This window comes from Pseudochaenichthys georgianus, chromosome 1 (genome assembly GCF_902827115.2).
Source record: "Pseudochaenichthys georgianus chromosome 1, fPseGeo1.2, whole genome shotgun sequence".
In the NCBI taxonomy this organism is placed as follows: domain Eukaryota; kingdom Metazoa; phylum Chordata; class Actinopteri; order Perciformes; family Channichthyidae; genus Pseudochaenichthys; species Pseudochaenichthys georgianus.
In genome coordinates this window covers 18,768,027-18,785,417 of record NC_047503.1, presented here as the reverse complement: position 1 = coordinate 18,785,417, position 17,391 = coordinate 18,768,027, and the positions used below count along the sequence as shown (strand labels likewise).

The 17,391-nt window shown below is 41.9% G+C and overlaps 1 protein-coding gene and 1 pseudogene across 1 annotated transcript; one reads left to right on the top strand and one right to left on the bottom strand.

The window, feature by feature from the left end:
- The first annotated feature begins 1,238 nt into the window (after window positions 1-1,238).
- LOC117454389 (long-chain fatty acid transport protein 1-like) lies at window positions 1,239-10,786 on the top strand (annotated as a pseudogene).
- An 85-nt stretch (window positions 10,787-10,871) lies between these two features.
- On the bottom strand, window positions 10,872-15,922 carry LOC117455001 (E3 ubiquitin-protein ligase TRIM35-like). Its single transcript, XM_034094346.1, has 7 exons — window positions 15,669-15,922; window positions 14,191-14,286; window positions 13,834-14,070; window positions 13,736-13,758; window positions 13,527-13,645; window positions 13,244-13,434; window positions 10,872-12,301 (listed from the first exon to the last, which is right to left on the bottom strand). The coding sequence occupies exons 1-7, from the start codon at window positions 15,915-15,917 to the stop codon at window positions 11,579-11,581; spliced, it is 1,638 nt and encodes a 545-aa protein (XP_033950237.1). The 5' UTR covers window positions 15,918-15,922; the 3' UTR covers window positions 10,872-11,578.
- Window positions 15,923-17,391: the final 1,469 nt, after the last annotated feature.

Sequence of the window (17,391 nt, the reverse complement as noted above, 5' to 3'; positions counted from 1 at the left end):
GTGTGGACGTACTTTAAGGGCAATCCGACAACCCACACAGCTCTAGTTTACGCTGGGTAACGACCCTAAAGCACACCCCTCAAATCAGAGATATAATCCGAAGACATGCAGCGATTTCTTCGGTCGTTAATATTAAAAAAAAAACCTAGTGCGCTCTGCCTGGCTACGTTAGCTAGCTGTTTATATGTGCACTTCCAGGATATTTGCACCTCCAGGAAATGGCGATTATTATATATATAATATATATATATATATGGAGCGTGTTGCATTGTGGGGTAGCTCGTGACGTCACTGTGTGTGAAATAATTGATTAATGATGTATGTTTCTTGATATTTGACATTTTAATACTTCAGAATAAAAACTTCAAATGTGCCAATAGGTTGTGCAATTGCTTACATTGCGTTTATGATAAATGTAGCCACAAGTCATAACGTGAGCAAACTGACGCATTACACACAGGACCGACAATCCCTTGATAGTTAGCTAGCATAGCTGATTGCTATTATATACCTTTCATTGGGAAAGTGCGTAATTTTCTTCCAACAAATCTGAGGTAGCCCTATTTGTGCTTTTTGTATTTTATCCAACATTATGCTATGTTATAAGAAATAAAGTTCAAGAGGACATGTAAAAACGCTAGTTTAACCTACTTAGCTAGCTAATTCAATTAGCAAACAAACTGCCTTAACATTCAGCTTGTGCCGTTTATTATCCAACAATTAACTGCTGCCATTTTCCGGGCTTCAATTTACACTTGTTGACAATACTGTTTTTAATGCAGTTCATTTACTCGGTCAATGCGTTCACCACAGATATTTTTCGATATGTGTCAATCTATCAGTAAAGCGATCACTTGATGTGTTTCCTATTAAATGAGACATTTACAATTGAATAAATCAGAGTCTACGTGACATGTTGTTCTCTTCGGGGGGGATGATTCACACCGCAGGGAGCAACGAGGCAAGCAGTGACGCAGCGGTTTATGAGTTGTAACCTGCTCTGCTGTCAGCTCCAGTGAGCCTCGTCACCTCGACTATTGCAGACTACTTCTGACAACTCTTGTGGGGAAAAAAGTCAAGTTTACTGACACATTTGGACATATGAAGGAGCGTTTTTGCTACTGATTTCTTAGTGCAGCAGGATTAAACAGGTAAGCCTTGCTCTCTCTCAACTTGAATTCTATCGTGATTGTTTTTGTGAATTATGCTCCCTGTTTACATGCTCACAGGGTAGCACCATGCATCTGCTGAGTGGTGTAACAGCGTGTTCATCTGTGTTTTTTGGGATGTCAGACTGCTCTCCCTCCCCTGGCTGTGCAGCCTTTTGGCAGGGCTGGGGCTGTGCTTGGTCTGGAGGGGCTCCTGGACGTTCATATATATAGCTATATGCCACCATCAAAAAGAGACCTAATGTAGGAGTTTGAGTGAAATGCACGTGTTACTTATCTTCCCACTTCATTGCTATTTCCTAACTTCCTTTTATTCCTCCCTTTTCTTCTCTTCATTATTTAAAAGGTGTCTGGTTGTGATACCTGCGAGTGAGGTTTTCCATGTACCGTAATCTGAGAAATAGAAGCACCATCCCTGCCCTTTTTTGCACGTATGGTTACACAGCACCCAGACAACCTGCTTTGATCTATGAGGCTACAGGAGAGGTGAGGAATAAACGCAGATTACATATAAATGCAGCTTTAACAGCATCAGAGCATTTTCACTGAGAAATCATCAATCGTCAAATAGAATCACAGACTGTTTACTGCATTTCCATATTCTTTTATTCCAGGTTTGGAGTTTCAGGGACTGCGAGCGGTGCCATGCTGTGGCTCACTGGGCCCTGGCTCAGGGGTGGGCCGAGGAGAGCGTGGTAGCCCTGTACATGGAGAGCCAGCCTTCAGTGGTGGCTCTATGGTTGGGTCTGGCTATGGTCGGCGTAGAGGCCGCTCTCATAACCACACCTCCGACTGCACTCGCTGCTGCACTGTGTTGGCGTGTCTGGTGCTCGGGCAATGGTATTCGGACAGAGATGAGAGAAGGTATAGCTTTTTATGGTGTTTTATTCCTATAATAAAGTGCATTTACAACAAATCCAAGTCCAAGTGACCTTGATATATCTCTTTAAAAGACATCAAGGCCACATGAATACAACTATATAAATAAATAAGTTCTATATTTAAAAAAAAAAAGGAACACACTGTTTATTGCACTAATTTAAATAACTCAACGTTTGATTGAAATGAAGTATTATTTCAAATCGTTGCTAAAGGCAATACATCAATGGTCTTCCTGTGAATTTCCCCTAGGCCTAATGGATAAGGAACTTGTCCGTTACAAAACAAGATTACACTTGTTGAGTTTTTTTTCTGTGTATTAGGACAGAGCTTACAGGAGAGAGGAGACAAAACAATACATTCATCCAAGCAAAAAAAGCTCAAGATCAATATCTTCAGTGTTGCCGGAAAATCTCAACATTTGACCAAATTCCAAAATAATGCACACAACAAAAACTGTTTATGGACATGCCATAACAGAATGCCTCTCTTAAATCCTGTCTTAACATAGTTTTCAGCTGATAGATAGTGACCGCTGATCCTCTTCAGACACATTTGTAACATGTGACTTTGTATTGTCTCCAAGCGGTGTTGGAGGTGCGGGGGTCTCTGCAGCCCCACATGGTTTTGTTCAGCAGTGGTGAGCAGGTCGATGAAGAGGAGCTGTGCGGCGCTCAGAGCCTGGACGCCCTGCTGGAGGGTTTTTCCCAAACACCCGCCCCGCTACACACTCAGGAAGGACTTCAACGGTGAGGCTCTGCTGAGTGTTTGTGCATGGAGGTTTCTGGTATGACTGTTGCCATATCATTTACTTATGTTACTACTTTTCTTCAGCAAGTCTTTGCCTGCTACGAGTGATATGCTCCCTGCCAGATAGGAGCGTGCTCTTAAGCACGACTAAAACAGACCCACCAACTCACATCATGGAATACTGACACTGTCACACGTGACACACCAATTAAATGCATTTAAAGGTGTTTTTATATGGTATACTATATGTAAACTTCCTTCCTCACTTAATTAGAATATTATGTGATATATCTGAAGTATTCACCTTTTATTAATTTGATGATCTGTACTGTTATTACCTTTGCCATCACATGACATTCCTAGGTGCATACTCTTCAAGTCTTTGCTTGTCAGACATGCACAGGATCTGGAAGGAGAGACATCAACATGTTAAGGAATGATGGGGGATTCTGGGATGCATACCACACACGTCAAACATTGGCAATAGACAAAAGACTGTTTCTTTGGAACATTCCTAAAACAATTCAGCTTTGCAAAACTTAATTTGTTTCCCCTATGTTTTCTAACTCTCCATGCAGACAAACTTTTTACATCTACACTTCTGGTACAACAGGAATGCCTAAGGCTGCTGTGGTGGTGCACAGTCGGTGAGTTTATCTGTGATCTCATCTCAACGGATGATGCATTTATGTTTATGAAGGGAAAGAAAATGAAACAAATCTCTAAAGCACATTTTTTAATAACACTTGCATTAGCAAGCTTTAGGAAACCCTACAGGACAACTGGGCCAAATTGCTTCAACTCATGATTGGCTCACAATCATTGCACTATTTTTCTTTGATTCTTATAATTTTTTCTTTGATATGATATAATTATATTTTTTATTTATCTATCATAAATTCACCAAAGACAATATAGCATCTTATGACTGATTTTACAACCAAGAATCTCATTGATTATTGTCTATTTGGAAACTATAGGATAGCTTAATGTAATAATACATTCAGATATACAATATTTAAGTGTTTGAATTAAAATCAGGACCATAAGGATCGGTTTGGTGAAGATGTTCGTCAGTCAGTTTATTCCATCATTCTCTTCAGGTATTTTCGCATCGCTGCCTTTGGTTTCCACTCATTTGGCTTACGTCATGATGATGTCATCTACAACTGCCTTCCCCTGTATCACTCTGCAGGTAGGCCTCACTCTCTCAGCCAGTATGCTCCTCATATTATACACATTGTGTCTCTTTAAAATGCGTTATAAAAAAGAAGTGTTTTAGATGAACCCTTATAAAAAAAAAAGCCTGTCATCATCCCTGATGTATTTTAGTAGAGGACCTGGGTTAGATATGTATGCACTTCATTTAGGAGAGAATATCTCAACTGTTTAGACTAATATGACCCCACTGAACAACTTGGGATGTGTGCCAAAATCTCTATCCGGGACGAAAAGCCCCAAAATTACCACGCCCTTTTTTAAATGACCACGCCCCTATTCATCGGAAGTGCTACTTCCGATATAGCTGTATCTTCTAAACCGTTTGAGCTACAGATTTTATGAGGAGCTCAAAATGTTCAGAATGGCCATATCTAGGGGGAGGGGGGTATTAGAAATTTCTAATTTGATATTTTACGGGAACATTCGGTCCACTTATTACCATACAACTACCCAAGTACTGGAAATTGAGTTATCCTCTCATGAATTATGTGCATACATGCCTATCTTAACTTAGGTCTTCTACTAATTAATATAACCATTGAATTATAAACTAACAAGACTGCTTTTGAGGGTCCTCAAAATGTTCATATTTTACTAGAAATGGCTAAAAACCGTTAATAGGTCAACTTACATACAACTACCTATACACACTGGAATGGCCATTATATTTATTAATTTAAACTTTCTGGACTTAGAGCAAAGTTATAACATTTGTGTCATGTAGAGAGCTTAAATAAATTACCCAACAGCCAACAATACTTATTTAACACCACATTAGTACTGTTTATGTGTCACGTAAACCAGGGTGAGGAACATGAAGAGTAAGACAACAGAGTCCAGGTCCCCGTATGAGGATGATGAGCAGTGCTCATTCAGTGATAGGGTTTTTACAACAATCACCTCCCTTGCATTTGCCGTATTTGCAACACTTGATCCCAGCTACCCTGCAGGGATACCCATTCTTGGGAGCACACTTGCCACATGTGCAGGGATCTGGCAGGCCTTCGGGTTTTGAGATCACAAACTCAGGGATTAATGAACTACCCAATCTTACAAAACCATAATTCTCGGCATTCATAATCGAGGTGGCGTCTCTAAATGGGGCTTGGACCCACAGCTGCTGTTGGTGATACCCTCTATGGATATGTTTTCTTGCATTAGTTGATGTGCAAGTGGTTCTCTCGAAGTCCATCTTGAGGGCATTGCTATCAAATGCAGCGAGTCGCAGGTCGTCAAATGTCTTCAGGTCTGTTGATGGTTTGAGACACTTGACCAAGAATGTCTCTGCCAGCTGTATTGCATTTTCTGTTAGCTGTGGACTGTCGAAATTCAGGATCAGAGAGGAATTTTCTGGTTTGCGGACAGCATTCAGGGCTGCAAGTTTAGTTGATATCTTGCTGGTTGTATCGCACCCAGTCAGCGCATGGAGTGCTGGGAGACACTTTGTGAGCTCGTCTCCCAGCGCTAAGCAGATATCGTGGAGTGGTAATATTGATCTTCTCACTCCTGAGTTGCGGACGAGCCAGAGCTCTTTGAGACCAAGATCTCTCCAATTGACTGTGATGTGGTATAACAGGCACACAAAGACATCTGTGTCACCTGATGACAGCGTAATGGATGTAGGTCCTGACGGTGGCTTAGAATGTCCTGCACATGGAACATCATCCTGTCGTCAGCTTCCTCGTGTGTGCAGTTGAGCCGAGGGAATGGAGAAGCACACCCAGCTGACACCGTCCATGCCTGTGGTGATATACCAAGGTATAGAGGTTTGGTACCTTGGTAATTGGTGGTGAGCCACTCAACATAGAATGCCTGGAAAGCAGTTTTGCTGATGGAAGACGACCAGAAGTTCTCTAACACCACTGGGACATTTTAGTTCGGTGATATCACATCAAGGACAACCATTTCCTTTGACTTCCCTCTTCTCTCCCTCTCTCCATTCTTGATGCTATCCTCTCTGTAAGTGTCGAAAACGATGTGGATCTCATCACAGTTGTGCCCAGCTTTGGTGACCATAGATGTCAAGGCAATAGCAAAGTCATGGAATGTTTTGACGGGCGGATCAAGCTTCTTTAAGGGGACCTTTCTCACCAAGGCCATGAAGTCGATAATGATGGCGTGGGTTTGTGGGGATGTTTCTGGACCTTTTTGATCTATTAGTGGGCACAACTTCAGCAGCTCAGTCCCAAGTTGTGATTTGGCACTCTTCCCCAAGTAACCATCTTTGTCAACCAAGAAGAACGCAGAGTTGGTGATCTCATGCGAGATGGTTCTGATTGTTCTAGTGGTTGGGTTATGCTGTCAGTCTTAGCCATATCCCTTTGAAAACTTCTGTAGCAAGATGAGGTGTGGTATTTCATGATACCCTGCTCTTGCACGGTCAGTCGAAGAACCCTAGCAGCTCGAGTGTCATTACTCTCTGTTTGTTTGGCAAGCGAAACAATATAACCCCTGCCGATTTCACCACTAGAGAGGTACTCAGATCGGTTCTTCTTCTGGCATAGGATGCACTCCTCGAGATCGATCGGCTTGATCGGCTTAGGTGTAGCAGAAGGAGCAGCGAGCGGTACCACATCCTGAAAATAAAAGAAACATGTTTAAAATTATTGATGGCATGGGTTATCAGTATCACCATACAATATACTACTTGGCATACCCACAGAAAGAAGAGGTAGGTAAATAAAAAAATTAAAGCTTGTCTTACCATTTCGCTCTACTTCAGTGAGATATTATCTCTGTTAAACTGGATGGATAAGTCTTTCTCTCATACTCTCTCCAGCTTTTAGCACTGGTGCTATGAATAAACAAAAAGCAGTTAGTTTTATATAATTCAATGGTTATATTAATTAGTAGAAGACCTAAGTTAAGATAGGCATGTATGCACATCATTCATGAGAGGATAACTCAATTTCCAGTACTTGGGTAGTTGTATGGTAATAAGTGGACCGAATGTTCTCGTAAAATATCAAATTAGAAATTTATAATACCCCCCTCCCCCTAGATATGGCCATTCTGAACATTTTGAGCACCTCATAAAATCTGTAGCTCAAACGGTTTAGAAGATACAGCTATATCGGAAGTAGCACTTCCGATGAAAAGGGGCGTGGTCATTTAAAAAAGGGCGTGGTAATTTTGGGGCTTTTCGTCCCGGATAGAGATTTTGGCACACATCCCAAGTTGTTCAGTGGGGTCATATTAGTCTAGAACAATTGAGATATTCTCTCCTAAATTAAGTGCATACATATCTAACCCAGGTCCTAGACTATTTCACTGTCAAAGTATAACATCAACCCATTTGTACCATAATGCTTCTCTGCTGGTGATAATCATGTTTAATTACAGTATGTTATACTCTCATTAGTGAAACATTACCACACCCGTCACAAATAACAGCAAATAATCTGCTATCATTCTTCTTGTTTGACTAAACCCTAACACTAGCTGGTATTCAAGTTGTTGTACTGTATCCTTATGTCCCTGTTGCATCATCATATAACAAAAAAATACAAATCCTATTGTAATTTATTTAGCTTTTTATTGACTAAGATCCATTGTAACATATTGATCAAGTGTAGGTGTCGATTAGACAGAGTGCGTTTTGATGGCATCCACCGAATCAGCTGTTCGTTTTTAGTCTCTGCAAAATCCTCTTTCACCAACACGGGGTGAAAAGAATGTTAGTTAGTCGCTTAGCTAAACAAATAGCCTGTATGTTAGAAATTAGGTGAGGCTACAACTTGTTCAATATGTCTTGCAGCTTACAGTGGCTACATTGAAAATGTGCTAATGTTGGATTAACTAAAAACACTTGTTGTCATCGCCACAACAGAATGCCTACTTCCCATGGTCCTGATTGGACAATGGGACGCCAACAACATTTTGCGTTTTTACCCGCTCAGTGAAGTTTTTTTAACTCGAGGCGTCCAGGGTGCTACTGCAAATGCTAAACGCTCAGCACAGGAAAATAACCGAGCAAGGCGTTTCTCTCTCATCAAAATCAATCAAATAAGATTTGACCCGATCTTTCAAATGCGTTCTGTCTGATTTGGGCCTTAGTTGACCATAATCATCATATTTTCCTACTTTTTGTGTGCATTTCACTTAATGTGTTTATGGGAAATACAGGTACCATCATGGGTGTCGGCCAGTGTTTGCTTTTTGGTTTGACTGTTGTAATCAGAAGAAAGTTCTCAGCCAGTCGCTTCTGGGAGGACTGTGTCAAACACAACTGCACTGTGAGTACACACTGCCAACAAGATAAATGATCAACAAAGACTGTCCAACTTATTAAAACAAATCTATTTTTTGTCAAGGTAATTCAATACATAGGCGAGATTTGTCGTTACCTGTTGGCCCAACCGGTCCGTTCATCAGAGGCACATCACCGGGTGCGTGTTGCCATCGGTAATGGCCTCCGTCCTACTGTGTGGGAGGAGTTTGTCAAGAGATTCAGAATCAGGCGAGTTGGGGAATTTTACGGCGCCACAGAGTGCAACTGCAGCCTCCTGAACATAGACGGACAGGTGTGTGTTTTGGACGTCTTAAAGGTAGAGTGTAGGATTTTCCAAACTGCATCCTGTCTCACGTCATGTCCTTCATGTTCAGGTGGGGGCGTGCGGCTTCAACAGTCGCATCCTCCCGAGCTTTTACCCCATCAGGCTGGTCAGGATGCAGGAGGTGAGCGGAGAGCTGCTCAGGGATTCACAAGGACTCTGTATTCCATGTCTGCCTGGTGAGAACACACACACACTTACACACAGCTTAGTTGCAGACACAAAGCCACACATGTTTCAAAATGTTTTATTTCCTCTCCCATGTCTCTGTTTTCTGCAGGTGAGCTGGGCATGTTAGTCGGACGGATCACCGACACTGATCCTCTCCGGAGGTTTGACGGCTATGTGGATGAGGAGTCCACCAAGAAGAAAATAGCTCACAATGTCTTCAAGATGGGGGATTCTGCTTATGTCTCAGGTGTGTTTTGTTGTGTCTCTTTAGAACACAGTCGGATCAAAGCTTGACTTATGCTTTACACATCTGCGAGGGTCCCAAGTGGTCACAAGGTGATGTAAAACCATCAAGTGCAACCCTTTATGGGGGTCCTGTGCGGCGGGTTTTTGCACTTTCTAACTAAGTGAATGCAGATGGTCGAAAATTGAGATATATAAGCAGTGTGGCAGGAAGTGAGGCTCCGCTATACGAACACCTATCTTACACAAATATAGCCCTCGTTTCATGTCCTCTTTCTGTTCTGTCACAGCAGGTAAAATCGAAACGCAGTCGCTCCTCTTCTTAGATTATCATTTTCTAAATTAAACTCTTCAACAAAACCAAACATGAGTTCTCGATATGTTGCCCACCTACAGTTTGGGAGAATATTGGTGTGCAGCAAGAAAAACCTGCACCCAGTTTAAAAAGCCCAAACGTTTACTGGTCATTGTTCCATATCAGCCCATGTCTGTTCGGAAAGCTTGACTGGGCTGTAATGATGATGGACCGTCTGGGTTCATACATGTTTCCTCCCACAGTCTGAACACTTACAGTATCACACCGCTGGATTGGCGACTTTAAATATAAATGTAATTGTTAGTGATTCCCTGTCTGTGATTGAGGACTGGAAACCCATTGCACAAAGCCACAACAAATGATGATCAATAGATACACTACACTTTAAATGACGATTCTTGCCCAAGGAAACACAACTGAACTACATACACCCACAGACACACTCAGGGTGTTACACACTGTGGCCTAAGGAGCCAAATGAATCATCATCCGATCAGATCAAAGTCAAACCTGTACTGATGAGTCATCATCAATACAGACTTTACGTTGTCTTTGTCTGATACTCTGTGATGCCCTACAGGGATGATAACTATTTTTATGTTTGTCTCTTGTCTGTTTTCCTCTCTCTGGCTGTCCTTGTTTTCTGTCTCTCTGTCCCTTATCTTTAGGTGACATGCTGGTGATGGATGAATACGGCTACATATATTTCAGGGACCGCAGCGGCGACACATTTCGTTGGCGAGGGGAGAACGTTTCCACCACAGAGGTGGAGGGGGTCCTCAGCCGCCTGCTGGGACACACTGCTGTAGCCGTCTATGGAGCTGCTGTACCAGGTGAGACCAGACAGTCTCAGGACGGGAAGAAACATTCACACATGAATGCAAGACTAAAGATTAAGGGCTTAATGCTGGTGTTACATCCTATAGTCTCCTGTTTATGACCTCACTTGTCTGTCTGCATGCAGGAGTGGAGGGGAAGGCGGGTATGGCAGCAATAGCACACACAGGAGGCCAGTTTGACCTCGATGCGTTCTTCATCGCTGTACAGAAAGCCCTGCCGCCCTACGCACGGCCCGTCTTCCTGCGACTTATGCCATCTGTTGACACTACAGGTGAGTCATTGATGCAAGGACACGCAAACACACACATTCACAAAGTCACACCTGAAGTTACGTTTTCATTTTTGTCCTCAGGTACCTTTAAAATCCAGAAAACACGGCTGCAGAAGGAAGGTTACGAGCCACAAGACGAGAGTGAGAAGATGTATTTTCTGAACAGTCGGGCTGGGTGCTACGAGGCTGTTACTGAGGAACTATATAAATCCATCATGGAGGGGACGGCGTGTCTCTGAGACAGAAGAGGCTGTCAAAGAAGATAATGTTCATATTTTAAAGTGTAAATAGAGAGAAGGGAAACATAGGGACCTATTTACAGGCACAAACACGTCTGTAAATATCTATGGTAAATACTGATGTAAATATCTGATTGTGATGCTTTTTATTTTCTGCAATTAAATAAAAACACATATTTTGAAAAACAACACATTTAATACAGTTTTTTGGATCGCATTTGAACAGAAGACAATATGAAGAGTTTTACACATATCATCCCAAAAACTGTGACAAGACTGGAAAAATTCAACTTTCAGATTTGTAAAACTTCTTTTTTTATCTTCTGTTGTTGGCATGTAAATCAATTCCAGAAGGTAAAATACTGATGAGCTCACAGCAAATATATATTTTCACACAATATAAAACAACATTAAATATAATCAACTCATAATGTATTTCAAACCAGACTAAGAGCACACCTATTCTAGCAGCTGACGGTGAAGTAACATTGGCTATAAGCACCAAACACAGAGTCCAAGTGATGAGAACCATAGAGGTATTCATTTTGCAGATATTTGTTAATAAACCAAAATACTGGACAAATTGAAATATCGGCCACACGAGGCTAAATGCTGAGTCCAGGAATCATCAAATGAATAACGTTTCCGTCTGGCAAATACACGATTGTACGTACCAAATGGCAATACATCCACTAGTTGGGACATTTGAAAGAAAATACAAATGTCAACCTCTTGTCGGCTCTAATGAGAAGTCAAGGGATCCTCAGGATTCACCCTCTCGGGAACATGACTGTCTGAAAACACGGCAACCACTGAGTGTAATTTCCAATCCTGGAGGCAAGCTTCTAGCATAACTTAAAACCAAGAATAACATTAGTACGAATGGTAATCATGGCATTGTAATTCATTACGGCTGTGGGCTCTTGTTATTTAACACACGCATGATTAACCAAATGATCAACATGATTCATCTGGATTTGTTTGTGACTGTCAGACTCATTGTTGATGATGTTTAGGGCTCTGTTCAGTGACACATGGTAGGTCACGCTGAACCTGGGTTTGCTGCTCTGGTTTTTGGTGTTGTTATCTTTTGACTTTAGCTCAGCGGGTTTTGTTTTAATGATCTGGTTCTTCAAGGTGCCCCCCTGAGGTTTGGATTTCTTGCCTTCATTCAGACGTTCACTCTTCTTGCCGTTGTTTTTTGTTGAAAGAGCGTTAATGTCTCCCTGTTTCCAGGAGTCATTTGTTATCACCTGATCCTCCTCAAGGATAGCAGTGTCCTCTTCAGGGACATCATCTGACCCCAGGCTGACCTTCACTCTCTGTGCCAACACTGAAAATCCCCCATACAACGCTGTACTCTCAAAGTATGGGTACACCTTTTCAGTAAAGCGATGTTTAAACGTGAACATATGTGTTTCAGTATCAGTGTTCAAGAATGCAAGCGTCCCTTCATCCCAGTCCAGCCTCACACGCAGCTTAGAGAGGTGTTGTGGGTTGAGTTTCTGAGTGGGAGCGGTCAGAGCCAGGTACTCTCCTTCCCGCAGGCTGATACACCAGAGTCCTGCCTCGGGACAGGCCATAATATCTGCACCTCTGGACACTGAGTGAGCAGCCACACCGACTGCCCAACTGTTGGTGTCACCAACCTGTTGAAAACAATGAGGAACAAGGTTAAATACCATGATGGATATCATAGCCTGGCAGCTCAGAGATACATGTACAGAAAGGAGTCTATACATGTGAGACTCGGCTGGTGTTTTGAAGGTGGGGAGGGTAGTACTGTCTATGATTGTTTTGTGGGAGTGAGTTCCAGAGGGTGGGGGCACAGTGGAGAATGCTCTGTCCCCCAGGTTTGGTGCTTGGTTTGTGTGGGGATAGACAGGAGGTTGGCTTCTGATGAGAGAAGGCTGTGGGAAGGGGTGTGGGGGTGGAGCAGGTCAGTGAGGTAGGAGGGGGCTTGGTTGTTGGCTTTGTAGGTTAGGGGGAGGATTTTGAAATGTATTCATTGACAGACAAAGGTTGCAGGTTGTGAAGGACGGTGAAGTTATGTGTACTGTATTCCTGAGGCTGAAACCCCCATCAGTATTTGTGTAATAAAATCAACATATGGGATATTGACAATATTTTAATGGCATAATGTATTTTTGGTAATCGGAATGCAATGATATCAGACTCTCATTGCACTATTATCGTAACAATATTATTGGTGTGCTTGCTTTATGGGAGAGGCCAGATAGAACATTTAAATGTTTTAAGAGGAGCTGAATTATTTTTCAGGATATTACAGTGTGTTTATTATTAACATGCTATCAATATTACACTTTTTGAATATTAAGGTTATTGTCAATACCTGTAAATAGTGACACTCCTACTGTTAAAGATGAGATAGGATATCAAACACTAATTTCACTTTCAGTGACAGTATGTAATAACAAAATAGCATACCTAAAATATATGAACCTATAGTACCTTTACCATTAAAGAGCAACCTATAAATCATGTGTACTGATACTATTTTCTGAGGTCTTATTGCCCAATAATTATTACTCATAGTTACAGTATAATTCTCAGACTCAGGATTTGAATACCTCAATATCCCAACAGTGCACTCCTGAGTCAAAGCCCTCTCTCGCCATGATGCAGGAATGAGGGTGGACACTTTCTGGGTCAGCTGGGACATCCAGACACTGTGAAGGTCCAGGGGTGATATGGACACTGTTTAACCCGGGAGACACCCTCAGAGACTGGCCTGCTGTCCTGGGGTCAAGGGTCACAGGAGCTGGAAGACACAACGGGGGGTCAGACAGAGGGTACTGAAGAAGGGAGCAGGAAGTAATCACATACACACACTGTAAATATAAGGAAACTGACTGTAGGGGGCAATGTGTTTCATCTTCTCCCATTCAGCATACTGGAGGTTTCCCAGGTGTTTGGTCACATCTATCAGAGGTCTGCAAACCTTCTGTGGTTCCCTGTCACCTGTACAGGTACTGCAGTACAATACATAAACATTAAAATACAGTTGTACCATTTCATTTGTATGTGATTGTGTGTGAAAAATACCCTGAAATGTCACATACCTATTCATTGTGTCTTGGTATTGCTGTTCAAGGTTACTGTTTAAAATACAGACAACTGACATTTATATACTTTTTGTGAAACATATGATTTGTGTTACCTTTAAAAATCCAGACCCTTCTCCTCCTGCATCGAGCTCCTCTTCCACCAGTTGTACCTTCTCCTCCAGAGATGTTATCAGCTGATTCATTTCGTCTACCTGTTTCTCTGCCTCTCTCCTTTTCTCCTTCTGTTCCTCCCTGAGGACGAGTAGCCTGGCTGCTTCCTGCTCTCTCAAAAACTGGTGAAGGCTCTCAAACTCCTTCTTCATGTGCTCCTCTGTGAGGTCGGCCTCAGCCTGGGAAGGGTGGAAAAGGAAAGGCATGTGTGAGGAAAACAGAGGAGGCCCTAAAGCAGTGAACCAATCATAAACTTAGCACCGGAACTTTTCTGATTGTTTCTCTAGTTGCAGCTCTACCTGGTTATGTCTGGATGCATGTTCACAGTTCTGTGTGACTTTCTCAAATTGCACCCTCCTCTTCTTCAGTCCATTTAGAGATGTTTTCAACTCCTCCTAGTGGTCGAAAGGAGAAACACGTTCTTAAGCGCAGTTACTACTTATTTATTTGAGTAAAGTTCACTTCTATGACAGCTTCAGTTTGCAGATTGATGCACACATTTTTACCTTGAGTTTATAGAATAAAACATTTTACTGTGTGAGATATCTCAATAAAACATGGTAAGTAATCAGGCTGCATTCATTTGGATGTGAAGGACATTTTATATTTAAACAAAATGTGATCACACTATTGTTCTATGTTTGAAACTGCCAATTGTCTAATAGGTAGTTAAGATTAGTTAAATTGCTGCTTATTCTTTGGGGCATCAGTATGAATAAATCAGCCATTTCTGAATATACACCACTGACTTCACAGGAATTTCAAAGAGTACATCCACTCTCCGCGATTTAGGTTGAGTATTTGTGTCTGTGTGGTTCAAATTGCCTGTCTAATGAGACCCAAACATTCATTTCAGACACGATGATAGCAACAGCAATTACCGGCTTCACTTTCAGCTGGATGCCTCTCTAAACCTCACTCTAAATTCTGCCTGTGTAAACTAATCTTGGATTAACAGGTGGCATCTGTTTGGGCAGGAAAATAAATATTTACAGAGAAGGAAAAATGCTTGACTGCCTCCTTGCTATCCATTTGCTGAGAGGTCACAGGAAGCATGTTGATGAAAAAGTATGAGACAGTCATGAGGGGGCACCCTTCATCTTGGAAAAAATACATTTCCAATCTAAGAAGAGCCTGAGCCTTCGAGAGCGCTGTTGTTATTTGACGTCTTTGCACCACTGTGTTGTCTGGCTTTGTGGCAGCAGGGCGATCTTAACTGGAAGTCCTGAATTCAAGCACTCTTAACGGCAATCATCTGCCCTGCTGAAGTGTCCACGAGGACCCCAGCGATTTCCTGCCAGCTGCTGTGTATCCAATCCTTCAGCGTGATGCTTTATTGCTTTCAGTGGAGGAATAAAGAGACCTATTTCAGGCCTTTCACTTCGGTGATTACCTCATGGCAATTGCAATACCAACCTCAGAATCAAAAGATGATTAGATTGATAGGAGGGATTCAAAAACATATTTCCCTACAAATAAATATTCTTATTTGCCTATTCCAATGTATCTTTTCTTGTGAAAAATAATGAATACTGAAACTAGCCCTCTACACAGGTATAAATGAAACAATTTGAGGAGGGAAATATGTTTTTGTTAAGCAGCTCACGACAAATAAACATGAGATTGTGTCACATGAAGAATCTGCTTTGTTTTGAGGGGTAAGAGGCCTTTTACGCTAGAAATACTTTTTACAAGAGGTGAAATACCCACTACAGCTATAACATTGATGTCTTCAAGGCAGTTAAAATGAGTTGCTGGCCTGACACCTGACTCCTACCTTGCAGTCAGTAGCAGCCTCAGTCAGGAGGTAAACTCTGTGTCCTGCGTGGCTCACAGCTGCAGCGTGTTCACATAAAGGCTCCAGGTCATCCAAACAGAACATGGTCAGGCTCTCTTCGTGTTCCTCACATGGCTCCTGAGAGTCAAACGAGTAGAGCGGTGAGGCGAGGTCTTCTGCCTCGGCTCGGTGAAGGGAGAGAGGGAGGAAGGATTGGCAGCTCATGGTGGGGCTGCTGGTGGTCTCCATCTTTGAGGCCAGTCAAGTTGACTCAGACTTTAAGAGAGAGGACAAAAAAAGAGGGAGGAGTGATGTGTTCTTGTTTTGGCATCTGTGTTGCATTTGCATCCACACATGAGTCCTGATTCATTCTTAGGTTACATACAGTAGATGTGCTGACACGCCACTTCTCAAACTTGAAGCTTGGCCAGCGTGTCTTCACCAGACGCAGTCATACATCACTCTGCATGTCATTCTGACTTTCATGACCTGCACAGATTTATGCATTCTCACATCCCAAGGCAGAATTCATTCCTGTGCCATTGCATAATACTTTAATTACTATATTCCACGAGACAAGGGTGTAGCACTGCTTTATTTCATGGCATATTAAGAAGAAGCAAAAATAATGTGTGATTTTGCACTAAATACATTTTATAATATTCTTGTAATGTGAGAGTTTCCTCTTTTTATTTTGTACTTTCTAACGCACTGTATGCCAGGCCTGGGTTATGTCACATGGATACAGTTTCACTGGCCTTTGACAATTTGAGCTGCTCAGATCCAGAGAGCATGTATTTGACAGGTCAGTCATATTTCAGTGACATCACATGCTCTCTTTTGAACTGTATGACATATAATATGTTTATTCCTAATGTTCAACGACTCAGCGGGTACAGGACATGGTTAGACGCATATGACCCTACGTATGTCAACATATGCACCGTTGATATCTCTGTAGAAGTATGCTGGCCTCCCATGGGGACATTGTGTTTTTTTAGAACCAGGCCTTTTTTGGATGGCTTCCTCACAGGAAGCTCACCATTAGCCTGTGTCCTGTTTGTGGTGAAGTTCAAATGATTTGTTTAATGTTGGAACCACGGCTGCACTTAACTCAAGACACTTCACTGAAACTTGACTGAATGTTCTGTTTGTTAACTTCTATATTGAGAATTTAGGGTGTCCTGCAAAATGCAATTTTGTATATCTTTTATATACATATGTTTCCCCTGTGTGTCAGGGAACTCACAAAGTGTCAGAAAACAGAATCAGCTTCAACAGGGCTGAAATAGAGGGGTATGAGGCATGGCTAGAATGGGTGATCTGTTTGGTATTTTGAGCATAGACATGTTTTTTATATATTCTTATATCTGAGACCTATAATATATGTCTAAAAATAGTATAATATGAGACCTTTAACACCGAAATATGTTAAAGATATCTGGTACAACTTTTTCTATACTTGAGAGGAAGGGAGAGAGGTAGGGTGATTGAATCAGCAACTGTAACTCAGGTTCATGTTTACTTTATGGTACGTTCAGTTAAAGTAGGGGTGGGGAACCTTTTTCCTCTCAAGGGCCATTTCAATGTTTTCAACATCCTCCGAGGGCCGCACAAATTATTGACCTCTGCTTAAAAATCACAGCACATTCATTTGGCCTTTCTTTCATGCTGTGCAAAGAAAAAGCAACCTCTTAATCCAGATATCTTGCCATGACTCGCG